Raw genomic sequence first — 27461 nt, 5'->3', positions numbered from 1 at the left:
AAACCCAGCATCCCTCCCACACCCCCAATCCCATCTCCCCCCACCCCACCCTGCCACTGTGGCAGGGTATTCCCTTTTGTTCTCTCTCTCTAATTAGGTGTTGTGGTTTTCAATAGGGGTGTTGAGTGGCCATTGTGTTCAGTCTCTAGTCTACATTCAGCACGCATCACCCTTCCCCCACGAGGTCTCCAACCACATTTTACTTGGTGTTCCCTTCTCTATCTGAGCTGCCCTCTCCCCAGAATGTGAGGCCAGCTTCCAAGCCATGGAGTCAACTTCCTGGTACTTATTTCTACTATTCTTGGTTGTTAGTCTCCTACTCTGATATTCTATATTCCACAGATGAGTGCAATCTTTCTATGTCTGTCTCTCTTTCTGACTCATTTCACTTAGCATGATACTTTCCATGCTGATCCACTTATATGCAAAGTTCATGACCTCATTTTTTCTAACAGCTGCATTTTCCCCAGTGTTCTAGCATAGTATTCCATTGTATAGATGTACCAAAGTTTCTTCAACCAGTCATCTGTTCTAGGGCACTCGGGTTTTTTCCAGATTCTGGCTATTGTAAACAGTGCTGCGATGAACATATAAGTGCAGATGTCATTTCGACTATACTTTTTTGCTTCTCTGGGATATATTCCCAGCAGTGGTATTGCTGGGTCAAATGGAAGCTCAATTTCTAATTTTTTGAGAATCGTCCATATTGTTTTCCAAAAGGGCTGAACTAGTCGGCATTCCCACGAGCAGTGTAGAAGGGTTCTTTTCTCCCCACATCCTCTCCAACAGCGGTTGCTTTTGTTCTTTTGGATGTGTGCCAGTCTCTGTGGTGTGAGGTGGTATCTCATGGTTGTTTTGATCTGCATCTCCCTGATGACTAGTGATGTAGAGCACTTTTTCATGTGCCTTTTGGCCATACGTATCTCTTCCTTGGGAAAGTTTCTGTTCATTTCTTCGCCCCATTTTCTGATGGGGTTGGATGTTTTCTTCTTGTAGAGTTCAACCAGTGCTTTATATACCCTTGATATCAACCCCTTATCTGATGGGTATTGGCTAAATATCCTCTCCCATTCTGTAGATTGTCTTTATATTGTGGTTACTGTATCTTTTGTGGTGCAGAAGCTTTTTAGTTTAATGTAGTCCCATTTGTTTATCTCTGTTTCCACTTAGTTGGCCAGTTGCATGTCATCTTTGAAGCTACCTTTATCTTCAGTATCGTGGAGGGTTTTGCCGACCTTGTCTTCAATGTACCTTATGGTTTGTGGTCTGATGTTGAGGTCTTTAATCCATTTTGATCTGACTTTTGTGCAAGCCCATTCTTTTGCATGTGGTTGTCCAGTTGTGCCAGCACCATTTTCTAAACGTTATTCTTATATTAGGTTATTTATCTTCTCTGTAAATAAGAAAAAATATGGTGAGCTTCAGAAAATTATTGGGGAGCCTTGAATTGCTTTTGTAGTAATGGATTTCTCTGACAGATACACACTATCTGGGTTTCCATTTGTAATCCACATGCACATCAATCTTCAATTTAAAATATTATTTCTGGAGGTGGAGAGGCAGTACTTCGGGCAGGGCACTCACCTTGCACATGGCTGACCCACATTCGATCCCCCAAGCACTGCCACGATTACCCCTCAGCATTGCTGGGTGTGCCCCTCCCCTACAAAAAAAGAAGTATACACACTATCATTTTTCTTTCTTCCCCAGTGCTCTAGCAATTTTGGGGGAAAAAAATGGGAAGTGTTCTTTATGTAATTTTCTTATGTATTATAATGTTCACCTTAGATGTGGTCATTTGCATGAGAAAGTACATTTCTTACCTACTTCTGACCCCAGTCATCAGAAAGGAAAATGTTTTCTAGTTTTAATCATATGGCAGGATACCGAGTATCTGTTTGTTCATTGTGGAGAAAACAACTGCTTCTTTCTTTCCCAAGTGCTGAGCCAACGGTCCACTTTAGATGGACTTAACCACAGGTATTCATCAGGTAAAAATGTGCTCAGGAAAAACCAGTTCTACACCTATTTTCACATTATAGAAATCTTGTCTTCTTTTGTACAGTAGCAGAAAATTTGACTAGAATAATGATATTATGGGGGCTAGAGATAGTGGGTTTAGGCACTTGTTTTATAAGCTGCCAACCTGTCCTTAAGCCCCAACACCCCCAGGGTCCCCCATCCCATCAGGACTGATCCCCGAGCACAGAGCCGAAAGTAAGTCCTGAGCATAGCTAGGTGTGGCCCCCAAAATAAAACAATAATAGTAATAATATGAAAACTGCTTTTCTCAGCCTGAAATACATTTGTCAATATCAAGACATTTTGGGTTTTGTTACTATAAATTTTTTAGACCTTTAACAGTTATGTCAAGATTTCTATTTATCTAAATAATCTGCCATTAAAAAAAAATTTAAGGCAAAGAAGAGCTAAATTTTTACTTTAAGAGACTTGTTATAAACTCTCTGAGGAAACCGTAATTAGAACACATCTTTTTTTTCTTTCTTTTTTTTATTAGAGAATCACTGTGATGTACTTGATCCTTTCCATTGTGGATATAGTACATAGGCAGCCTCCGATTTTAAAATCCACCCGGGAACTTGTATTTCTGCCTCAGATTCAGCTGCCAAAGAATCTCTTCACTTCCCACCAACAAAACCCCTGCCTTTCTCTCCTCTTTTTGCTCAGCATTTCACTGCTAGATCTAAGCTTCTGTCTGCCTTGTTACCAGATGCTGGTTGTACAGGGAGTGTAGCATTTTCCTTGCTTCTGCCTTTTTATCAGTATACATGCTGCAGAGAATTTCTCTACCAGTCTTATAAAACCATATTCTGAACCAGTGTCAGAGTATCAAAATTTCTTACTATTGTGGATTGAAATGGGCTTTAGTGCTTGGATCCAAGATCCTCACCCCATTACCCCATTTATGGTGAGATTTCCTGAGGTAATTGTTCTGAGTAGCAAACAGCTATCTTATAATACTCATAAGTATTAAAACATTCTAATGAAGTACTAAATATTGCTGAGAACTACATGTATCTGTATAAACCTCAAAATATATTATTAATATATTATGTAATATTATAATGTATTGTATAATAAATGCATTACCTCACCTGACATGTCTTCATTGCACATCAGGATTCTGGGGGGTTTTCTTAGGCAGACGTCTGTTGGTTTGGTTTGGTTTGGTTTTCTGTTTCTTTTGCTTTGGGGCCACACTCAGCTGTGCTCAGGGCTTTATTCTTGGCTCTACACTCCAGGATTGCTCCTGGCAGACTCAGGGGAACCATATGGAGTGCCAGGGATCAAACCTGGGTCAGCTGTATGCAAGGCAACCTCCTTGTCCCCAGTTATGTTTCTCTGTCTCAGGATTTTTTTTTATTATTATTTCAAGGGTAGAGAAAGCAAGATGACAAGCAGTGTATTGTCTCTTTTTAGTAGTATTACTGAAATATTTTTAACATCTTTCTTTTGGTATCTAGATGTTGCAACTGGCTATTTAGGATTCTTTATGACTCCCACATTGTAACTTTATTTGTATATACCTGCCTTTTTTTTTTTCCTGATTTTGGGACCATACCCCGGGGTTCTCAGGGCCTACACCTGGCTCTCTACTCAGGGATCACTCCTGGCAGTGTTCATGGATCATTTGTGGTGCCAAAGACTGAACCCAAGTTCTAGCACCCTATCTACTATACTATCACTCCAGTCTATAAACCTGCCTTTTTCATCATATAACTAAGAGTGTATAATATTAACGCTGACTAGTAATATTTGGACAACTCTTTATGCACAAATAGGGACACCAATATACATACATGTTTCTGTTAAAATCTTAGTAAAAAGTAGATCACCCTTTGTGTGCCGTATTAAAGGCCAGAAAATAATAGAACTTCTCTTATTCAGAAAACCAAAATATTTGACTTACATAGTGACTTACAAATTGTTTTTTCCAGATTGAATGCTATTTTTGAAGTAAATACAGATCTTCAAAAAAACATACAATCAAAAATCACTGCTGAGCTGACGTGGCCTTCCATACTCAGTTCACCCCGACACTTGAAATTCCCACTTACTAACACAAACTGCTCTTCAGTAAGTACTTAAGGTAGCACTAGCATCAGTTTGTAGAAAGATGAAAAAACATCTGCATTTAACTGTAAAATCTTTTATTTACTGTTATGCTATTTTGTTTAAGGAAGAAGAAGTTACTTTAGAAAATCCCGCAGATGTTCCTGTGTATGTTCAGTTTATTCCTCTGGCTTTATATTCCAACCCTTCAGTCTTTGTAGATAAGTTACTATCAAGGTAAGCATTAACTTAGATAATTAAGATATTTCTGTATAGCATTAAGTTAGTATTTTACACATTTAATGCTTTATTGAAGCTTATACAGTGATAGTTTTGATTTAGAGAACCTCTAGATCAGTAGTTACAGTGGAGAGAAGATTGTGAGGAAAGATTGATACTGTATTAAGCATCTTAGAAATGGTGTTAGATTTAGATAAGAAAAGCAAACATCTTTGCTAAAAATTTTATGGAGGTAGCAACTAGAACCTTTCAGGGATTTTAGTTTTAATATGTAATATATATAAATTATAGCTTTAAGTTTTTAAAGGCTGTCAATCTGATAATATTGATCTCAGTATCTGCCAAAGATAACTTATAAATGAACAAATGAAGTTAACTGTTTAACTCCATTTACTATGCTGCTGTTTATGAAGAAATACACGTCATACTTATTATTTTAGGTTTAACTTGAGTAAGGCGGCAAAGATAGATTTGAGAACACTAGAATTCCAAGTCTTCAGAAATAATGTAAGTATTCAAACTTCAAACTATTACAAAGAAATAAATTATCATCTGCCTTCCTCTCTTTACCTTTTGCTGAGCATGGAACAAGGGAAGCTGGCTTCTACCATAATTATGACTTTATACCTACTAATATGATTACCTTTACCAAATAAATAAACCTCTAAACTTCAACTTCCTCTCATGGAGTTAATAGTGTATATTTTTCAAAGTTGTTGGATTTGATCAAAATTACATGGAGACCCTTTTAATCACTTCTTTGGTAAATTGGAACCTATTGAACCCATCAGTCTTTGCCTAACTAAACCAGGAAAGAAAGACACCTCTGTACTGAGGTGATTATGAAAAAAATCCTTCACAGTACTTCATATGTACCTATTATTTATCAGCATTATGCCAAAGGTATTCCCATTTATCATTTCATGCAGGCATTATGGCAATGAAACTGAGCAGTCATTAACTGAGAGATAAGTATGTCCCTTATTCTCTTGATTGGGGGAAAACCCTCAGAAAGAGAAACTAATTTGCTCAAATTCCTTTTCTTTAGAGGGGAATTTGGGGTGGGTGTTGGATTTTGTGCCACAGCTGGCATTTTTCAAAGATCACTCTTGGCTCTACTCAGGGATCACTTCTGCCAGAACTCAGAGGACCACAGACAGTGCTGAGACTCAAACCTGGTTCACCCATAAGCAAGGCATGTGCCTAAAACCCTGTACTAACACTCCAGCCCTTTGCCCAAGTTCTTACATATGATAACTGGCAGGGTCAAATTCAAGCCTAAATTCTCAGATTCTAGAATCCTTGCCTGTGTTATGCTCATTGCTGTTTAGAAATCTTTAACTAGCCTATCTAACTATTAGCGGATATGCTTATTAAAATAGCTTGTTCCCTATAGCTTTTTGTTTTAATCTGTATGACAGTTTAGCTAATAAAGCATTATATATCAGGGGCTGGAGCAGTAGCACAGCAGGTAGGGCATTAGCACAGCGGGTAGGGCATTTGTCTTGCACGCGGCCAACCCGGGTTCAATTCCCAGCATCCCATATGGTCCCCCGAGCACCGCCAAGAGTGCATGAGCCAGAAGTAACCCCTGTGCATCGCCGGGTGTAACCCTCCCCCCCCCAAGAAAAAAAGAGAAAGCTTTATATCATATTTGTTTTTCTGGTTTTGTATATTTGTACATGTCTATGCTTTATTAGCTAAACTGTCATACAGATTAAAACAAAAAGCTATAGGGAACAACAAGCTATTTTAATAAGCATATACGCTAATAGTTAGATAGGCTAGTTAAAGATTTCTAAACAGCAGTGAGCATAACACAGAATTATTCCTGATTCTGTGCACAGGGATCACTCCTGAAGGTGCTCAGGGAATCAAACTAGGACAGGCTTTATGCACGGCAACACCTTAAGCCTTTGTACTCTCTGTTTCTCTTCTGTCCCTAAAATAGTCCTTATAGGGTGCGAGGAGCACACCTGGGTATGCTCAGGGTTTATTCTTGGCTCGTTGCCCAGGAATCACTCCTGGAGCGGATTGGGGGACCACATGTGGTACTGGGCATCAAATCCAGGTCAGCTGCATGTGAGGGAAGCACCTTTCCATATCTCCAGCGTCAAATAATCCTAATCTGAGTAATCATAGATTGACTGTCAATTAAACTCTCTGGAACACCAGTAGAATCTCATCCTGTGAGAAAGCAACTACTTCAGTTTGCATCTCAGTTGAGAACCTTTTCTGACAATGGGGTACTCAGTATGTAGCGGGAGTGCATTGTGCATACTTCCCATACATCACACAGAATAATCAAAGGTGCTAATGGGACCTGAGAGTAGGACAGGGTTAAAAGCATTTGCCTTGGAGGCTGCAGACCCTGATTGAGTCTCTAGCACCACATGGTCTCCTGAGTAGCTCCAGTTGTAGCCCCCAATAAAATAGTGCTAAAGTATTGAAACTTGGGGCTGGAGTGATAGCACAGCGGGTAGGGCGTTTGCCTTGCACGCAGCCAACCCAGGTTCGAATCCCAGCATCCCATATGGTCCCCTGAGTACCGCCAGGGGTAATTCCTGAGTGCATGAGCCAGGAATGACCCCTGTGCATTACCGGATGTGACCCAAAAAGCAAAAAAAAAAAAAAAAGTATTGAAACTTAACAAGTTTAGTGCATTACTACTTAAGAATTTGTTTCTAGGGCTGGAAAAATAGTACAGCAGGTAGGATGCTTACCTTGCATTGTGGCCAACCCAGGTTCAATCCCCAGCATCCCATATGGCATCCCCTAACCTGCCAGGAATAAGCCCTGAGCATCATCAGGTGTGTTCCTCACCACCACCAATATATATATATATATATATATATATATATATATATATATATATATATATACTAATTTCTGGCAGTGAAGAAGTCAGTGGCTGTGCAAAAGGGTAGTGTCACAGCCACTTTCAGTCAAACAGGTCAGTGTGTGATCCACCACTGCAACAGGTCATCGGTTCCAATGTCAAACAGGGGGCATATAGCATCTCAGTGTTAAAAGGTGGTTTGGCATCACAGATACCCTAAGAGGAGCTCTAAGATACTCAGGAATATCTGTGTCAGTCTTTGAGAGAACTTTCCCCATCAGATCACTAACAATTATACAATACAGAGGCTGGAGAGATAGGACAACAAGTTAGACCCTTGCCTGCTATGCAGCAGACCCAGGTTCAATCCCCAGAATCACCTATGGTCTCCTGAGTACTAAAAACTATTAAACTTCTTAATAATATCCCTGAGGCATCACAACATCATAAGTTACCCAAGTCATCAGAATTTAAATTAGCTGACTAGTGTTAGATGTAAACATGTGCATACTATATGTTTCCACGAGCTACTCAAATAGTGTATTTAAAGGGAATTAATTTGGGGCTGGAGAGATAGTACAACAGGTAAGGAGCTTCCCTTGTACACAGCGGACCTGGTTTCAATCCATGGCATCCCAGATGACTTCCTGAGCCCACCAGGAGTGATTCCTGAACACAGAGCCTGAAATAAGCCCCACGCATAGCTAGGTGTATGTGGCTCAAATACCAATGAATCAATAAAGTAAAATAAAAATAAAGGGAAATTTATTTACTAACCATTTTTGCACAATCAAAATATTCTGTTGTCTTGGTTAATGTTGACAGAGAAAAATGTTAGAGGCCAAACAAAAGTTTGCCTCAGACTTGAGATTTGAAAATCCACATGCCAGAACCAGTAAGCTGAAAAGGTGGAAGCACACCCTGATTCAGTCCCCCCACATGTTCCCCAATACCACCAGGAGCAGTCCTGTTCCCTCAGAAAGGCAGGACTAGCCCTTAAGCACCACCAGGTGTGAAAACAGGGGTATCAGTAAAACTTTGGGGCACTGGGTGTATGTTTCATTTTGTTTTGTACTAAAGCATTGGGGTGTTTGCTAAGATATGTTTCCTTTCTTGTGTTTAAATTTTTGAAATGTGAAATGCAAAGGTCTGGGGAGAGGGGATGTGGCTCAGTTGTAGAGCAACACCTGTAATTTTTCTAAGGGTGATAGAAGTAGCCTGGGGAGTCAGAAAGAAAATAAAGGTATCCATTTTTTGTTGTAAATGTTGCAGTACTGGAAGCTGGAGCAATAGAACAGTGGGTAGGTCGTTTGCCTTGCCCGCAGCTGACCCGGGTTCAATTCCCAGCATCCCATATGGTCCCCCGAGCACCACCAGGAGTAATTTCTGAGTGCATGAGCCAGGAGTAACCCCTGTGCATCGCTGGGTGTGACGCAAAAAAAGAAAAAAATGTAGCAGTATTGCTGTTTATTCAGCCACTGATTAAGCAGGTATCCAATTCGTAAGGAAAAAGTTCAAAAGCTGGGGATTGGGCTATTTAAAATTAAAGAAAATGAGCATATACTTCCCTTCCCATAAGTGAGAACTCCTAGGCTAATCCCAGTCACCACCCCTGTATCTTCCTGAATTACAAAGTCTATATACAAAAACAAATGTCTATTATAAACATAAAAACTTTGATAACCGGGTTTGTGGGGAGGGGGAGACCTTGTGAGATTTAATGCAGAATATGAAGTGTCATAACTGGTGCTTAGATGTAGTTGCCAGCTATACAGTGTCTAATAATGAGGGGTATTTGATAAGTTTAAGAAACTATACTGGGCTATAGATAGGGTAAGGGAAATAAACATTCTCCTGGAGGATGTATTAATGTCTTTGATTTGTTTGCCCAATGATTCAAGGCTCATCCACTGCAAAGTTCAACAGGATTTACAGAAGGCCTCTCTAGGCACTTAATTTTAAACCTTATTTTAAAACCTGGAGAAAAGAAATCTGTCAAAGTAAAGTTTACTCCAGTTCACAACAGAACTGTTTCTTCACTAATCATTATCAGGTATGTTCTATGATTAAAGTGTGGATTGATTTTTAATCTTTTCATTAAAGTTTTTTTAATTTTAATATGCATGTGTATATTGAATTTATGAAAAAAGTTTATCCAATATATGTAAACATCATACCTATGATACACACTTTCTTGGTGTATATTATGTATTTGTGAATGTGTTTATGCCTAAAAAAACCTAAATTACATCTACCTGTACTTTACGTGAGTCCTAAAATTGAAAAATTCTGGCTCATCTCTAAATATTTTTTAATTCTTTTAGTGAATCTTTTATTGTTAAACTTAATTTCTATATAGTGCTCTATAAAATAACAGTAAAGCATATTAAAATATTGTATAAATTTAACAAGAGGTTAATGTGTAATTTTTATTTTTGCACAGAAATAACCTGACTGTGATGGACACTGTGATGGTTCAAGGACAAGGCACCACAGAAAATTTAAGAGTAGCAGGCAAGCTTCCAGGTCCAGGAAGTTCCTTACGCTTTAAAATCACAGAAGCATTGTTGAAAGATTGTACAGATAGTGAGTATTCCTAATAGTTTTAAGAGCACAATTTTCAACATTTTCTTTCCAGTAGTAAATAATTTTGAAAAAAATGAGGTGTTTTGTTGGTTTTTGTATTGTTTTTGTCTGGTTGTTTGGTTTTTGTTCTTTTGTTTTTTTAGTGGGGAAAGGGGGAGCGTTCTTTTATTTATTTTTGCTTTTTGGGTCACACCAGGCAATGCACAGTGGTTAGTCCTGGCTCATTCTCTCAGGAATTACTTCTGACAGTGCTCAGGAGACCATATGGGATGCTGGGAATAGAACCCGGATTGGCTGCATGCAAGGCAAACGCCCTACCCACTGTGCTATTGCTCCAGCCCTTTTATTTATTTTAATCATTATATTATTATAGATTAGTACCTCAGTTTAAGCTGCAAACAAATCTCCAGGGCTGAGTGTGAGCCTTTAGCCTGAGTTGTTGTTGTTGTTGTTGTTGTTGTTGTTGTTGTTGTTGTTGTTGTTGTTGTTGTTGTTTTGCCATTCCAAACCTTTCTAGTATGATATAGTTCTATTTGCTTTTGTTTTCATTATCTTTTCCAGTAGAATCATATCATTGAAAGGATCACTTAGGCCAGTATCCTAGAGACTTCTTGCGTTGGTATATTTTATAAATTCTGATCTAATTCCAAGATCTCTGATCTGCTTTGTGTTAGTTTTTGTGTACAGTGTGGGACCCAGATCCAGTTTCATTTTTTTGCACGTGGCAGTACAGTTTTTGTTAAGAGATTTTTATGGCTCCACTTCTTGTACCTTGCTCCTTTGTTAACCCATAAACCAGGGATTTTCCTCTATAATCTCAGTTTTGTTCCATTGGTTTGCAATTCAATCTACATTCCAGTATTGCAGTTTTGGTAACTGTAGCTTCAGAGTCAGGAAATTCAGTATACCTACCATTATCTTTTGTTTCCCTCAGAATTTCTTTGGGTCTTAGGGAGTTTTATGATTTTTTAAGACAAATTTTAGTAGAGTTTACTCTAAATCCTTGGAAAATGTCATAAGAGTTTTGATGGGGATTGCCTTGGATCTGTATAGTCTTTGGGTGGGATGGTCATTTTTCACAATACTAATTCTTCCAGTCCATGAACTATATAGGATATTTTTCCGTTTCCTGGTATCACCATCTATTTCTCTCAGTAATAACTTACGGTTTTCAATATATAAATGTGTAAGTCTTTCACATATTTTTATTTGATTTCTATGTACTTGATGTTTTTGACTCTATTTTAAATAGAGTTATCTTTTTTCTTTCTCTTCTGGGTCATTATTTGCAGGTAAGAATGCAGCAGATTTTTGTGACTTGATTTTGTGGACTGCCACTTTCTAAGTGCTTTTAGTGGTGTCTTTAGGGTTTTTTATATATATATATATGTATGTATATATATATATATATAATCATGTCTTCTGCAAATAGTGACAGCTTACCTTCTTTTCCAGTTTGTATGCCTTCAATTTCTTTTTTTTGCCTGGTTATTATGGTGAGGACTTCAAAAATTGTATTCAGGAATAGTGGAGAAAGTCAACATCTTTCTTTCATTTTTTTGTCATTGGTATGATGTTGGTTGTAAATGGCTATTACTGTCTTTGAAGTAATGTTTCTTTTATCCCTGTGGAGGATTTTTATTTCAACATCCATCTGAATTTTTCTCTTCCCTTTAATGATATGTTGCACTAACATTAATTGATTTGCGTATATTGGATTTGGTGCTCTGAGATTTTTTTGGAGGATCTTTGCATTGAATGTTCACCAGGAGTAATGGTTTCTAATTTACCCTTTTAGTAATATCTCTGTCTGCTTTTAATATTAGGGTAATCTTGCTAGGAAGGATTCCTGTTTCTTCAATATTTAGGAGAAACTTAAGGAATGTAGATAGTAAGTCTTGGAAGGTTTGGTAGAACTCACTAGTGAACCCATCTGAACTCTTGATCTTGGGAAGATTTTCAATTACTGTTTCAGTTTCCTTACTCATGACTAGTCCTTTTAGGTGTTCTATTTCCCCATGATTGACTCTTTGGAGGTTATATCTAAAAATTCATTCATTCATATCTTCTAGATTTTCCAGGTTAGAGACATAGAGTTGAACAGTAGTGTTTCTGTGAGTGCATCTATATATCTTAATGGAATATACATAAGATTTTAAGGCAGCATCCTAAATTTTCATGGTTATTTGGATCTTAAATTGTGAGTAACAGTATTCATCACAAGCCTTGATGATTATTCTTCATGAAAAATAAAACATTTGTTGCCACCTATATAACAGCAAATTAGACTACTTCCTGACGAAATCCGGGTAATTGTTGATCATTGTTTTAGGTTTTCTCCTGATGTCACGGCTTCTAGGGATTTGTGAACTTAAGTTTTTTTCAACTGGTGGCTCTGAGTTTGTTTTTGTGTTGATTACATCCATTCTATACCATATGTTAGTGGTTCATAATGTAATCGTTTTTGTATAATATGTTAATCATTTCAACCTTGATCACACATTTGCAGGATTTATACTTTGATTTTTTTTTCCTTTAGGTTTGAAATTAAGAGAACCCAATTTCACATTGAAAAGAACATTTAAAGTAGAAAATACAGGACAACTTAAGATTCACATAGAAGCCATTGAAGTCAGTGGATACCCATGTGAGGGATATGGCTTTAAAGTTGTTAATTGTCAAGAGTTTGTACTAAGCGCCAATTCCTCTAAAGACATTATCATATTGTAAGTATTTTATTATAAGGCGTAATGAATCACAGCTTATTGTTAGCTTTTAATTCTGGAGATCTAACTCTGCAAATAGGTTTTCATACAAAATCTTTGGCTATTTCCTTTTTCAAAATTACAAAACTTTTTCCCCCAAAATGAACCAAATAATCTTAGACCATTTTCAAAATTATTTTCAGGATTTTGTTGAAGCATAATATACTAATAGGAAACAGACTATAAATTTTCAGTTTTATCAATAGAGAAGATTCTTGTCTCATATATTTATAGTTCTTCTGTGTTCCTGTAATATTTTAGTCCAAAGATAATGTTAATATCTATGCAAGAAATAGCTTCAGTATACTATGATAACTGATACTTATGTTATAAATTTTATGTTATAGAATGTAGCAGGTAATAGTTATAGCATACTATAGTAATTGACACTAGTGCTATAAAGTTTATATAATAGAATGTAACCTCTCTCCCAGTTAATTGAATGTTAATTTTGTAACCTTCAGTGGATATTTACTTAACAAGTAACTACATTACTCTGTGTAAAACTTGCTAATGGCACATGAAGGTACAACCTTGAATAAGGTGTCTTACTCGAGGTATAGGTCATCTGACTGGGGAGCACATAATTAACAAAAAAAATCACATAAAGTGTCTGGGACATACCACTGAAAGTAAAGATCACTAAGGCTAGAATAATTTAGTGGGAACATATTTTGGAACAAGAATATGATTTTAGATAAAGAATGCAAAAGAAGCAAATATGTCTTACTTTTCCAGTTACCCACAGAAATAGTTGTTTCTGTAATTAACTCCATGGAATAATACTGTCTCCCATCTTAAAGGATGAAGTTGAAGAAAAGTATCAATCTCAACTTCTGTTACATTTCAAACTCTTATCAGACTGGTTTTATGCTTGAATTGCTTGCAATATATTTTTAAAACTTAGTCTTACTACCATCATTTTGTTTTAGGTTTACGCCTGATTTCACAGCTTCTAGAGTTATTCGTGAACTGAAGTTTATAACGACCAGTGGCTCTGAATTTGTATTTGTGTTGAATGCATCTCTTCCATACCATATGTTAGCTACCTGTGCAGAGGCCCTACCCAGACCCAACTGGGAGTTGGCTCTGTACATCATCATCTCAGGAATAATGAGGTACTTCTATCTTCTTCAAGACTGGTATTCAGGCGCCACTTGGCACCTTTTCATCAAATAAATGTCCTTTGTGTGATATTTAGTTCTTTGTTCTGAGTAACAAAGAACAAAGCAGACCTCTTGGCCTCTGTCAAGCTCCATATACCCATGGACATGGTCACTGCCAAATTCTTCTTGATAGCATATGTGATAAATAAGTCTTTTCTACCTTTTTAAGTCAAATTAAGCACATGTTAATTTAAATAAATAAAATGCATAACTGCCAGGTAAAATTACAGTAAATCCTCATTTAATATTGTTACTATGTTCTTATAAACCGATTTTAACAAAAATAAGGCATAGTTAAGCCAGGACTTTATCCTGTTCAATATTGGCCATGACTGTTTTTCTTGACATTATAGCAAAATTACTTCTGGAGCCAGAACTATAGAGCAGTGGCAGGGCATTTGCCCGGGTCATATCCCCAGCATACCATAGGGTCCCCAGAATGCTGCCAGGAGAATCCCTGAGCATAGAGCCAGGAGAAACCCCTGAGCATCTCCGAGTGTGGTGTGCGCAGACACACACATACACACACACACACACACACACACAAATGACTTCTGATAAAATGACATTATTTCAGAACCTGCTGTGCTTGCTTTGGCTTGTAGAGTAGACTCAGCATAATGATACATTCCTTTTAAGTAATGGCTGTTCAACATGGAAGTGATTAGGCATATTTTTAGAAAGATTTTTCAAATCTTTGGCATGCTTTACAGTGTATTTCTTTCTGTGTTTTGTGAATCAGAGCTACTTGTTTCTAAATTACTTTACAGTTATCCCACCTATCCTTTAAGAGAAAAGAATTGGCATAAAATTAAAAGTAGAGAGGATGAAAACTTCTTGGTAAAAATAAACCTATCCCTAGGGCTGAAGAGACAGTACAGTGATAGGATACTTGCCTTGTACACATCCAACCTGAGTCCAGTCTCCAACACCCCTTATCAATCCCCAAACCCTCCTAAGAGTGTTCCCTGAGCCTAGAGCAGGAGAAAGCCCTGAGCACCACTAGTGTGACCAAAAAAGGGAAAAGAAAGTGTCTTTCATGTCTGTTTCTATATAAGTGATTAATTCTTCCATTTAAGCCTCCATGTATGGTGTGCAAACTTTCATCTGTAACGCTTTTATTTTGCCTTTGTGACAGATATCCTTTTTTTGTTGTTGTTCTTTTTTCTTTTTTTTTTTTTTTTTTTTGAGGCGTGGGAGGGTCCTCTTCAGCAGTGGTCAAGGACCCAAGTCCCTCCTAGCAATGCGTGGACAGTTTTGCGGGCCTGATGGTGTTGGGGGCCATGTGGCACCAGGGATCAAACTCAAGGCTGCGTGCATGCAGCCAGACTTTTGATCTGTCTCCCAGTCCCATGTATGATTTTTCCTTCTTACCATATTATACTTATGGAGAAGATGCCATTAATATCATATTTTGTTACTGTTGCACTAATAAATGAATCCCAATTTCCAACTTTTGTGTTCCCTGCAGTGGACTCTTTATTTTGGTCATTGGAACAGCTTATTTAGAAGCCCAGGGAATTTGGGAGCCATTTCGACGGCGACTGTCCTTTGAGGCCTCGAACCCTCCCTTTGATGTGGGAAGACCGTTTGATCTCAGGAGAATCGTTGGTATTTCATCCGAAGGAAAGTATGTTCATGTGCTAAAAATAAGTTTCCTAGTATACATAGATTTGGCTAATGTGATTAAATGAAAAAATTAGCTTGTTTTCATCTTTGCCTGGGCAAGGGGATCAATATCTTAATTATAATTGCATAATAATACCCTGTGTATAGCTCTTAATTACTCAGAACTCATAGCAGATGCTGTGTTTTTACTGTATTAGTAAGTTGAAATATTCTTCAGTCATAGGCTTAATTCTTAAATTTTGATTTTTTTTTCTGAAAGTACTTCATGTGGTGGTTGTACTAATGAAATTAAAATGTTTCTGTCGTAAATTTACTAACCTGCAATTGATTGTTTTTTTTCCTTCAGCTTGAACTCACTAAACTGTGACCCCAGTCACAGTCGGGGCTTCTGTGGAGCAGGCGGCTCATCAGCCCGGCCCAGCACGGGGAATCATAAACAGTATGGCCCGTCCGTTCACCCACACAACAGTCACAGCAGCAGGAACTCAGCTGATGCACAAAGCGTCAGAGTCAAAAACACAAGTACCTCTAGCAGGACTTCTGCACAGTCCACAAGTAAATCAAACCCCCTTGTCTTAGATTCAAATGCCGTGGGCCAGGGTCATGCAGCGGGCAGAAAGTCCAAAGGAGCAAAGCAGAACCAGCACAGTAGCCAGCACCATGTCCACAGCCCGCTGGAGCAGCACTCACCACTGCCACCACCACCGCCAGTGCCTCAACACCAGGAGCCACAGCCAGAGAGGCTGTCACCCACCCCCCTCACACACCCGTCCCACTCAGAACGCGCCAGCAGTACAAGGCACAGCTCAGAGGACTCAGATATCACCAGTCTCATAGAAGCCATGGACAAAGACTTCGACCATCACGATTCCCCAGCCCTGGAAGTGTTTACAGAGCAGCCGCCATCACCGTTGTCTAAAAGCAAAGGTAATCACTGCTTCCCTCAGGCAGAAAAGCATGAGCATGCTAGAGCCATAGAACAGCGGGAAGGGCACTGGCTTTGCATGCAGCTGACCTGGGTTCAATCTCCAGCATCCCATATGGTCCTCCTCGCACTGCCAGGAATAATTCCTGAGAGCCTGGAATAAGCCCCTGAGCATCGCCAGGTGTGACCAAAAAAACAAAAACAAAAATGTTAAGGGAAAGAAAAGCACAAGTGCTAGAGAAGAGCCAGTGTGTATTTGAGGCGCTGTTGCAATTAGAGATGTGATAAACCACCATCTCAGCCATGTTCTTCTGGCTCATCAGACCTGAACTAAATAGAGTATTCGTTTGTTATAAGAGACTGTTTCTGGGGCTGGAGCGATAGCACAGCGGGTAGGGTGTTTACCTTGCACACGGCCGACCCGGGTTCGATTCCCAGCATCTCATATGGTCCCCTGAGCACCGCCAGGATTAATTCCTCAGTGCAGAGCCAGAAGTAACCCCTGTGCATCGCCAGGTGTGACCCAAAAAGAAAAAAAAAGAGAGAGACTGTTTCTTAGATTACTTCCTTCTTAGGTGCCAACATGGTTGTGTCATTATGGTAAATTGAGCTAAATTAAGCTTTGTAATTATTAAAATAATGTTTTAACAGTGATAGAATGGAGATCATCTTTCTTTTAATTCAAAAGTAGGATTCCAGGTCCAGAGAGATAACACAGTGGGTCCGGTGTTTGCCTTGCATGCACCAAACCCGGGTTCCATTCCTGGCATTTCATATGGTCTCCACCACTAGGAATAATTCTGGAGTCCAGCGTAACCCCTGAGCATTGCCGACTGTGGCCCAAAAAATGAAATGGTGGTCCTTTGAAAATAAATAAATAAATAAATAAATATCGATCCCCTACATAACCTATACCCCAGAACAGGCCAAATCACAGCCTGCTTTTGTAAATAAAGTTTTATTGAAACACAGCCAAGCTCATTCATTTACACCTGTGGGCTGCTTTCCTGCTTCAGCAGTATGGTTGAGTAGTTGCAGTGTAGGGTCCACAGACGTGATACTATTACTTACCTAGCAGTTATAGAAAGTTGACTCTCCTCTGCTTTAGAGTTCAGCACACTGTATTTGTTATCTGCTTTTCAGTAGCAAATTACCCTGAAACATAATGATCTGTAACATCAGCATTTCCTGTCTCATGGTTTCAGTGGGTTAAAAATGTGGGTGCAGCTTACTCGGGTTCTCTGGCCCTTACAAGACCATAGTTTAAGCCTGGCTTAGACTAAATCATCTTAGGATTCAGTTCTTCATGGCCTGTTGGACCGAGAGTCTCAGCTACTTGCTGTCTCTGGCCAAGAGTCTATCCTGGGGCCTCTCATTGGGGCTGCTCGAAGCAGATGATCTCACCAGATAGAACAAGCAAATAGAAGTCATGGTATTTTATGACTTGGCCTTGGAGTGTTATGCCACCACTTTTGCATGTTCTGCTCCTGAGAAGTCTCGCCCCGATGCCAGGAGAGAGGGTTCCAGAAGGTCGTAATTACCTAGAGGTGAGGATCATTGAGTGCCTTCTTAGAAGTCTTTGTATCATACATACATAGATAAGCTAGTTCATAACTTCTCTAATCAAAATGTCAAAACCACTATTGACGACTAGATATATTTTAGCTTAATCCTTTTACGTCTTTAACTTTTTTCATCTTCCTTTCTCTCCTGTAGCAGCAGTACATTTTATTTCATGTCTTAAAGTGCTTCCCTCATTGAGTGCCAAGGAATTTTTACCTTCAGGTTAACACAGAGAACAGGGAAGCTTTAGCTCTAAAAGACCAGAAGATCTGTCTTAGCACCTGAAGGTTTTCTTTAGAGAATTTCTTAGTCCCTGTGAGATGAAGGTTAGTTGTTATGGTTTCTTTAAATTACGTTGTTTCAAATTGTGAAATAGTAAAATTTAACTTCCACAGAAGACTTTTTTGTTGCTTACATTTTGTTGTTGAGCTCACATATTTTGGGTCAATTTTATAGTATTGAATGTGTATTTGAAGTTCTTTTAATTAATGTATTTTCCCCATCTTGAGAGTAAAAGTCATGTATATGTCTGTCATCATCTTAGCATAAGGAAAGTTTGGCGGTCAAGTTGAATATGTCTAATGTCTGAGACAGTCCTTTAACATCAGTGTGATAGATCAGTGTTCATTTTCAAGGTCGTTCATTTAGAACAAATTTTAAAATTGAATGTTTTTGAATTTTCACAGTGGTCCTAGAGTCTGTGTACTGAAAGATATTTAATGACGAAGTATGGGTGCCACACTGTTAATGATTCTTGAACCCGTGAAGAGACAATGAAAACAAGGTTCACATGAGCAACTGCTGCATGGGTGATTTCGTGGTAGGATTCTCACCTGCCGCAGGAGCAGCTGCTCTACTTGTTATTCTTCCCACTGCTTGTTTGGAAAGAAGGGAGGAGCCAGAATTTCTTTTTTTTTTCTTACAGTGGGTTTTTTATTCCATTCAGAATCCCCTGGTGTTTATTTGTTATTCTCATTGACAGGAGCCAAAATTTCTTTTTAATTTTATTAGTGTTTTGATTAAGGTATAGCATCCGTATCAGGAAACTGTTATTTAAGTGAATCTTAAAGATTGGCATTGTTCTTAGTTGCAGTGAGATCAATTGTAGGTTAGTTTTTAGCTGATCAGACCCTGCATAAGATCCCAAAAGTTTACCACAACACCCCTTCAAATAGTCGTTCTGTTTACAATAAATGTAAACCTCTTTGTTAAAGCACCTGTTCACCTCCACCTCTTACCCAGTATCTCAAACCAAAAGCTCTTCCTTATCAAAGGTTTGCCCAGTTTCTGCTTTTGAAGACTGTGCAGACTTGCCTCAAAGGAGTATGACCTCCCTAGACCTTGTCCTTTCTGACCTGAATGGCTTGCAGACCATCCAGCCTTCTCTCTGATCACCCCTTCAGTTACACTTCTCAGCAAAGAAGACACCCAGGAAGGCCCTCTGTTCACGACTGATCCTCGAAGAGCCTCGTACATCTGGACAATAGTTTGATTCTGTACTTCTTCCGTTTCTCCTGCTGTGAAACATGCAATACATTGGGGCCAGAGCAACAGTACAGTGGGTAGGGCATTTGCCTTGCATGCAGCCAACCCAGGTCCGAATCCAGCATCCCATATGGTCCCCCGAGCACCATAAGCAGTAATTTCTGAGTGTAGAACCAGGAGTAACTCCGAGCATTGCCAGATGTACCCCAAAAAGCAAAAAAAAACAAATGCAAGGCACTGACAACAGAGAGGTGAATAAGGCCTGGTCTTCTGGGGAACAGCTCCCTGAGGTCAAAGCTCTCTCTCTCTCTCTCTCTCTCTCTCTCTCTCTCTCTCTCTCTCTCTCTCTCTCTCTCTCTCTCTCTCTCTCTCTCTCTCTCTCTCCCTCTCTCCCTCTCTCCCTCTCTCCCTCTCCCCCTCTCTCCCTCTCTCCCTCTCTCCTCTCCCCCCTTCTTGGCATTGTAGTTTGCAGTATTGATACTGAAAGGTTACCAAGAATATCCCTTATCTACTTTTAATCCTCAGATTTGTCCAGTGTGCTCATTCCCAGCTATTATTGTCATAGAGGTCTCTTCTCTATCTTACCCACCCTCAGCCCCACAAACACTTGTGGTTAATGAATTGAATCTTTGAGAGGGCAGTCTTCCTTTGAATGTGTCTTCCTGTTCCAAGTCCCCCACTCTCTCCTAGAGCAGGCAGTAGCACAGCATTGGGAGTTGGAGATTTGGGCTGCCAACATGCCCTCTACCACTTAGTCATAGTTCTGGGCCCAGTCTGAGACTTCTAAGACTAAATTTCCCAGTTATAATCTCAAAACTAATACTTCCTCAAACCAGTGTGTAAGTATGTGGTGAAATCTAAAATTTAGAACTTTATCCTTTCTCTGCATAGGGTTCAGCAAACTTTTTAAGTAAAGTTGTCTTTGAGACTTTGTATGCCACAAACCATCTGTATTATATAGTCTCCTCTCAGTTTTTTCAAACCACTTGAAAATACAAAAATCATTCTCAGCTCATGAGTTACATGAAACAGACCAAACCAGCCCCATGTGTTCGAGATTACCAACCCCTGTTTTAGATACCAAGGTTTGAACATCTGCTATTAACTGTCACTGTCACTGTTATCCCATTGCTCATCGATTTGTTCCAGCGGGCACCAGTAACATCTCTCATTGAGAGACTTATTGTTACGTTTTTGGCATATCCAATACGCATGGGTAGCTTGCCAGGCCCTGCCGCGCGGGCTCGATACTCTCGGTAGCTTGCCGGGCTCTCCGAGAGGGGCGGAGGAATCGAACTCGGGTCGGCTGAGTGAAAGGCGAAAGCCCAACTGCTGTGCTATCGCTCCAGCCCCTGCTATTAACAATGGTCATAAAACATCCAGTGTGAATAAGTTGTGTTATGTCACCATTACCAGAAAGATGTATTTATTAATGATATATAGAATGAGTAAACTGCCATTTATGTGACTACTGTGAGCTTTACGAAGCCTCCCCATCCAGGTGGTTTGCAGGTGTAGCCTGGGGCACTGGGAACTGGGGGTCTCTATGTGGTCTGGCTGGATGGTAAGCTCCATGAGGGCAAGGACGGTGGTGTTGGTGTTCACTGCTGCATTCCCTGGACATTGATGGCTGCCTAGGAAAATGGGCATTCTGGCATACGACTTGTAGGCTTGTCCTTTAATCTGGGAAGCAGTCCCATCTTTCAGTACCAGGCTATCTGTATCTCTCTTTTCTCTCTGTTCATATATCTCTGTGCCAGGCACTGTTCTAAGGGTTTTATTCTTCCTTACCAACCAGGTAAGGCCTCTCAGTTGCAGATGAGAGGTCAGGATCACATGGCTAGTTGAGGGAGAGCCAAGATAGGAAGCCTGCCTCGGGCTCTGCCGCTGGGACTCTGGCACCCCGCAGGAGACAGAGAGGTGCAGCTCCTTCATAGCACCATTAGGCTGCTTCTCCACACAGACTTGAAAAGTACTTCGTGATTTCAAAATCCCATTGGCCTATGAGGCATGAAAACGTATTATAGGACAGATGTACCAGTTTGTCAAGACTTGCTGGACTTCGTGCAGTTAAAATTAGTGTATCTTATTGCACATAAATTATGCCTCTGCAAAGTTATTTTTTTCTTTAATATTCTAGTCACAAAGTCAAATGGGATTTGAAAGGCTATAGAGAAGAAACAACGTAGAGAAAGAAATCCTCATCAATCAAAGAAAAAGTCTAAGCGCTTCCAAAATTAGTTTTCATGGCTTTTTTTCTTTTGTTTTGTTTTTTCTGAACTTTTTGAAAATTGAGAGCAATTCTACTTTGATTTTTCTCCCCAGGGAAAGGAAAAGCTCTTCAACGCAAGGTGAAAGCACCTAAGAAGCAAGAGGAAAGGGAGAAGAAGGGAAAGGGAAAAGTCCAGGAAGATGAGCTGAAAGACTCCTTGGCTGACGATGACAGCTCCTCCACCACCACAGAGACCTCCAACCCCGACACAGAGCCTCTCCTCAAGGAGGTAGGCAGAGGCCTTCCGGACAGGCACATGCGAGACAGCCGCGTCTCCTCAGCACGGCCCACAGGCCCAGCTTCCGGACGTGGTCAGAATGCGTCTGTCTGATATTTCTGTACAGTTTTCGAGGATTAGTTCTCCACATGCCTGCACAGAGCATTCACAGATCTAGGGCTGAGCATCTTCATTTCCCCCCCAGGGGAGAGCATTAGGAAGATGCTAATCAAAGAAAATGGGAATTGAAAATACCGCTTGAAAGTTAAGGACTCTGGAATAACAGCTTCTCTCGCCCATGAAGTTTGTTTCAGATTTTACTCTCGGGGCCAGACCAATAGTACAGCAGGTTGGGTGCTTGCCTGGCATGTGGTTAGCCCAGGTTCAATCCCTGGCATCCCATACATTCCCCTGTGCACCACCAGGAGGATCCCCAAGTGCAGAGCCAGGAGTAACCCCTGAGCTTTGCCAAGTGTGGCCCAAAAATAAATTTTAAAGTATTTTTATATTACCAAGAGGATAGAAGGAATTATACCATGTTAATTTTATTGGACTTGCCCTTTCATCTCTCTGCTAACACACTGGGCTTCATTCATTAGCAGCTTGCTCTGTTTGGTGCCAGATAGGACAGTGACCTGGTGGGAGTGTGGCCCAGAGAAAGGGAGGTGTAGCCTGGACTTTGGCAGTCACCTGGAACCGGGAACTCAGCTCAGCACACATGAACAAACGGGGAGCTGCTTCATCCTCGCACTCCTCAGCGGAGTGCAAGGCCCCGAGCCCATTGTCCCCAAGCAGAGCTGGCCCCCAGAGGGCTGGCCCCCAGAGGGTGTTAGGTAAATGTAGGATAGGGTTACTGCTGGGTGTGTTCCGGAGGGAGTAAGAAAGAGATACAGAGAAGACAGGGTACAACTCTGCTTTGGCTTTTTTTTTTTTTAGATAAGTATATTTCTGATTTAAAACAATCCTATTGTAGCTTTTAATTTTGCGGAACCAAATTTCCTTTGTAGTTTTAATCTAGTGACCTAAGAAATCATTTCTTAAAGACATCCAGCCATGTAATCTACATATATTAATTTTCTAACTAAAATTCCTAAATATGGGACAGAAGATATGATCTCCTAAGCCCCCCTGGAATGATCTCTGGGCTCACCAGGTGTGACCTCAAAAAAAGGAGAAAAAACAAAAACATTTCAATTTCCAGATAACAGTTTTCTTGCCAAGTTCCTCTGCATCCTTCACATTTGCTCTGCTGTTCTATACTCTCTGTGCAGTTCACAGCTAGCATTGGAGTTCTACATTTAGATCCGTTTTCCTTTTATGTCTTTCCAGTATTTCTTCTAACCATGCAGTGACCTCTCCAGCTGAGTCATCTGCCAGCCTTCTCTCTGCACCCACTGGCATAATTCTTAACTGTTATTTTCCCTCTCTTGTGCGTCTTCTTCCCTGGCATTTGTTTCCTTATAGACACAGCTCAGAGATCACAATCTCCATGCTTATTACCCTCATACCCTCTGATGCATTACAGTTCTTCAGCACTCTTGCTTTAAAATGCAGGTGTTTTTATTTTTTTCATGACTGATATTTGTGTCAACTGTCTGTATTTTCTTTCCACTTGTTCTACAAACTAGCAAGTCATTTTCTCATGTCTTTTATTTTACTGTTCATTCAGTATCACTCTGTGGAGCTCTAGGCTTTGTCCTAGGCCCTTTGGAAATAACAGTGGTCTGAGAGACTATGTTCTTATTCTCCAAGAGTTCACAGTTTACACAGTTCTTGACGAGTCAAGTGTTCAGGAAATGCTTCCTGAATAATTCAGGATCATTTCAAATATGGTTTGGGCAGGAAAATGTTTTAGCCTTTTTTTCTTGGGAGGTGGTGGGGGGTGTTATTTATTCTCAACACTTAAGTAGATTGGCCTATTTAAAACTGCTTTAATAGCCACAAGTAGTAAATAAAGCTGGACACTGTTGGGTCACACTAATTCCAACTGTGGGTTGAAATCCCAAATGGTATTGCATAGCTTTCTTAAAGTTCATTTTAACGTGTTCCCTTTTTTTTGACCTATATTTCTGGGGTTGGGAGTGGGAAAAGTTTAAGAAACCCTGCTCCAGTTATAAGCTGTGCTTATCACTCTATCCATGTCCACAGATGTTCTCATTTGTTGCATGTGTCCTTCCCCTATCTGTGTGTATCCATGAACCACCACAGAGACCTCCAACCCCAACACAGAGCCTCTCCTCAAGGAGGTTCATTTCTTTATCACAGATTGGGACAGTAATGCCCAATCTGTGATAAAGAACAAAATTGTTTTTAAACTTCTGGCATACATGTATTTCTACAACCCGTGAATACCCTCTCCTCATAAAACTATACCTAATCTTGGTATTGAGGCCTGGGACTTCATCCCCAGCACCAGAAAGGGGGAAAAAAAAAAAAAACATGAATAGGGACATGCCCTGCTCAGGAGACAGTCATTTATCTCATGCTTAGATGCTGCAGCAATGTCAAGTTACTATACAAATGCCTAAGTACAGTTTCTGTACTCACCTTGCCACAGGCCAGAAACAGCATCAGTGCGAATAACACAGCTGCACCATGTAGCATAGGTGTGGCTTGCCTGGTCCAGGCTTCACACTCAAACCAACAGGACATGGCCTGTGACTGTTTCTTTTCTGCATGAAAGTTGATCTATAATTATGACTTGTATCTCTCTTCTGCTAGACTTTACAGTCCTCTGGGGAAGAGAATGACCTCTTTTGGTAATCCCACTGCTTGGCACCTGGTGGGTAACTAGTAAATGTTTTGTTAAGTAAATCAATCATTAAATCTCCCATTTGATGATAGTGTGAGAGCGTTAAGCCTTTAGTAAGAGTTGATTTCAAAATGTCACTCATGAACCTTGAAGACACTTGGTGCTGCCTGCACAATTTTCTTGTCCTGGGTTTTCCTTATCTCCAGAATTAGGGTCTCTTGGGCAGCTCAGCTGGTTGAGCAGAAGACTGTAGTGGGAGACAGAATCAGGAACATGGATTGTCAGATCATTTGAATTGTAGTCCTGACTGAACTCTCCTTTTATTGTATAGTAAAGGCAAGATTTGTTGCCCCAATTCCTTTTTTTTCCTTTTTTTATCGAATCACTGTGAGATACAGTTACAGACTTATATAAACTTTTATGATTATGATTCAGTCATACAATGATCAAGCACCCATCCCTCCACCAGTGCCCATTCTCCATCACCACAATGTTCCCAGTATCTCTCCTGCCACCCGCACCCTGCCTCTGAGGCAGGCACATTCCCTCTTACTCTTTCTCTCCTTTTGGGTGTTAACGGTTTGCAGTACAGGTAGAGGCTGTCATGTTTAGTCCATAGTCTACTTTGGACACATCTCCCATCTCGAGCGATCCCTCCAACCCTCATTTACTTGGTGGTCCCTTCTCTATGCTACCTGCCTTTTCCCTGAGCATGTGAGGCTAGCTTCCAAGCTATGGAATAATCCTCCTGCCCTTATCCCTACTGTCCTTAGGTAGTAGTCTCCTTTTATGTTATTTAATATTCCACAAATGAGTGCAGTCATTGTAAGGCTGTCCCTCTCTTTTTGACTCATTTCACTTAGCATGATACTCTTTATGTCCATCCACTTATATGCAAATTTCGTGATTTCATCTTTTCTAACAGCTGTATAGTATTCCATTATGTAGATGCACCAAACTTTCTTTAACCAGTCATTTATTCTCGGGCACTTGGGTTTTGTCCAGATTCTGGCTATTGTAAACAGTGCTGCAATAAATATACAAATGCAGATGTCATTTCTACTATATTTTTTTTGCATCTCTGGGATGTATTCCCAGAAATGGTATTGCTGGGTGATATGGGAGCTCAATTTCTAGTTTTTGGAGGAATGCCCATATTGTTTTCCCAGAAGGCTGGACCAGTGTGTTACCCAATTCTTAAAAGGAAATAAACAAATTACTAATGCCACCACCCCAGTCAGTATGTAAATTAAAATGTCATTCTCTAATATAATTCAAATTCACCAAAAGATAATTATAATAAGTGAGAGACTAATAAAAATGACAGAATTGTAATAGAGATGGTAAATTTAAAGAAGGGAGTTTAGGGACCGGAGCAGTAGTACTGTGGGCACTTGCCTTCCACAGCAAGTTCACTCCCCAGCATCCCATATGGTTCCCCTGAGCACTTCTAAGAGGAATTCCAGAGTGCAAAGCTAAGAGTAACCCCTGAGTATCACCAGTTGTGGCTCAAAAAACAATAATAATAAAGTAACTTAGTATTTTTTATACAAATGATGTGGTTGTCTCTTTTATCTTTTTGTGTCTCTGTCTTCAAGTAGGACAGTATCAATAATTTTTATTTATCCTTGTCAGCAGTTAAATGTGCTTTTTTTTTTCAGGATACAGAAAAGCAGAAGGGAAAACAAGCCATGCCTGAAAAACATGAGAATGAAATGTCTCAAACAAAGCAAAAAAGCAAAAAACTTTTAAGTGTTAAAAAAGAAATCCCAACAGATGTGAAACCCAGGTGAGAAAAATGAATGGCAACAGAGAAATAAGATATGTAAAAGAAATTACTGGAGAGAAAACCAGGCAAGAGTTTCGGTGGATTGGTGTGTTTAGGGATTTGTTTTTTATTTTTATTTTCAACAAAACCCATGTACTGTTTACATATCACATTCCCACTTTCTTTTTTTTGGAAGGTGGGGGAGGGCACACCTGGGAATGCTAGGGATGGAACCTCGGTCGCCCGCATGCAAAGCAAGCACCTTCCCACACTGTACTCTCCGACCCCACTCTTGCTCTTTTTTAAGGCATAATACTGTCTATGGTGAAGGCAGCTACATTCTTCCAATTCAGATGTGTCAAAGTTAGCATTAGCAACTTATTTCAGTAATTTAGGTGATTCCTGCTTGTCTTCCTCAGGCATGGTTGGAGGTTTTGAGATTGGGTGAATGAGCATCCCAGGCCAGGGATGGGGAGATCTGCAGGGCCCCAGGAGTCACAGTGCAGACATGGCCTGGCTGAGAAAGGGTGGCTTCCTCAAAGTGATTCTTTCTAAGTGGGAAAGTTAAAAGGCAGAACAGGTGCCAGGTTTATTTCTGTTCATGTGTGTTTATCTGGGGGTAGAGGGGAAGCTGAGTAGATGAATCAACATTTATCAAATTAAAGAATAACTTTCCTACTCCCACACTTACTATTAACTAACTGAAAGATAACTTATATCAACCCATCTTTTTTTTCCCCCCTTTTTCAAAGATGGAGCTTTTGAGGCCAGAGAGCTAGTCCAGTGGGTAGGGCACTTATCTTGATTACAGCCAACTCTGGTTCAATTCCAGCACCACAGAACAGCCCTCGAGCACCCTGAGCACAGAGTTAGGAATGAGACAGATGGGAGTCAAAAAACAAACTATAAAGATGGGGCTTTAAATAACCCTTTTAGGGGCCGGAGCAATAGCACAGTGGGTAGGGTGTTCGCCTTGCATGCGGCTGACCCGGGTTCAATCCCCGGCATCCCATATGGTCCCCCAAGCACCGCCAGGAGTAATTCCTGAGTGCAAAGCCAGGAGTAACCCCTGAGCATCGCTGGGTGTGACCCAAAAAAAGCAAAAAAAAAAAACCCTTTTAGAAGTCAGAGGGGTATGTGTCTTTAAAAAAAAAAAAGAGTAACAGTGTCACCCATAACT

At 40.1% G+C, this 27461-nt stretch overlaps 1 protein-coding gene and 1 pseudogene across 1 annotated transcript in view; one reads left to right on the top strand and one right to left on the bottom strand.

Moving 5' to 3' along the window:
* The window catches only part of LOC129399576 (uncharacterized), a 378786-nt pseudogene that overhangs the window by 229493 nt on the left and 121832 nt on the right, over positions 1-27461 (bottom strand).
* The window catches only part of TMEM131 (transmembrane protein 131), a 190631-nt gene that overhangs the window by 146679 nt on the left and 16491 nt on the right, over positions 1-27461 (top strand). Inside the window, exons 23-33 of the mRNA XM_055119780.1 lie at positions 3960-4098; positions 4202-4311; positions 4755-4821; positions 9055-9206; positions 9597-9739; positions 12279-12465; positions 13437-13622; positions 15142-15300; positions 15646-16226; positions 21598-21773; positions 26175-26302. Of these exons, the coding sequence (XP_054975755.1) occupies positions 3960-4098; positions 4202-4311; positions 4755-4821; positions 9055-9206; positions 9597-9739; positions 12279-12465; positions 13437-13622; positions 15142-15300; positions 15646-16226; positions 21598-21773; positions 26175-26302 (2028 nt within the window). The remainder of the gene's footprint in view (positions 1-3959; positions 4099-4201; positions 4312-4754; positions 4822-9054; positions 9207-9596; positions 9740-12278; positions 12466-13436; positions 13623-15141; positions 15301-15645; positions 16227-21597; positions 21774-26174; positions 26303-27461) is intronic.

This window comes from Sorex araneus, chromosome X, assembly GCF_027595985.1.
Source record: "Sorex araneus isolate mSorAra2 chromosome X, mSorAra2.pri, whole genome shotgun sequence".
NCBI lineage: Eukaryota > Metazoa > Chordata > Mammalia > Eulipotyphla > Soricidae > Sorex > Sorex araneus.
The sequence above is the reverse complement of the archived record's forward strand: the minus strand, read 5'-3'. Positions and strand labels throughout refer to the sequence as shown.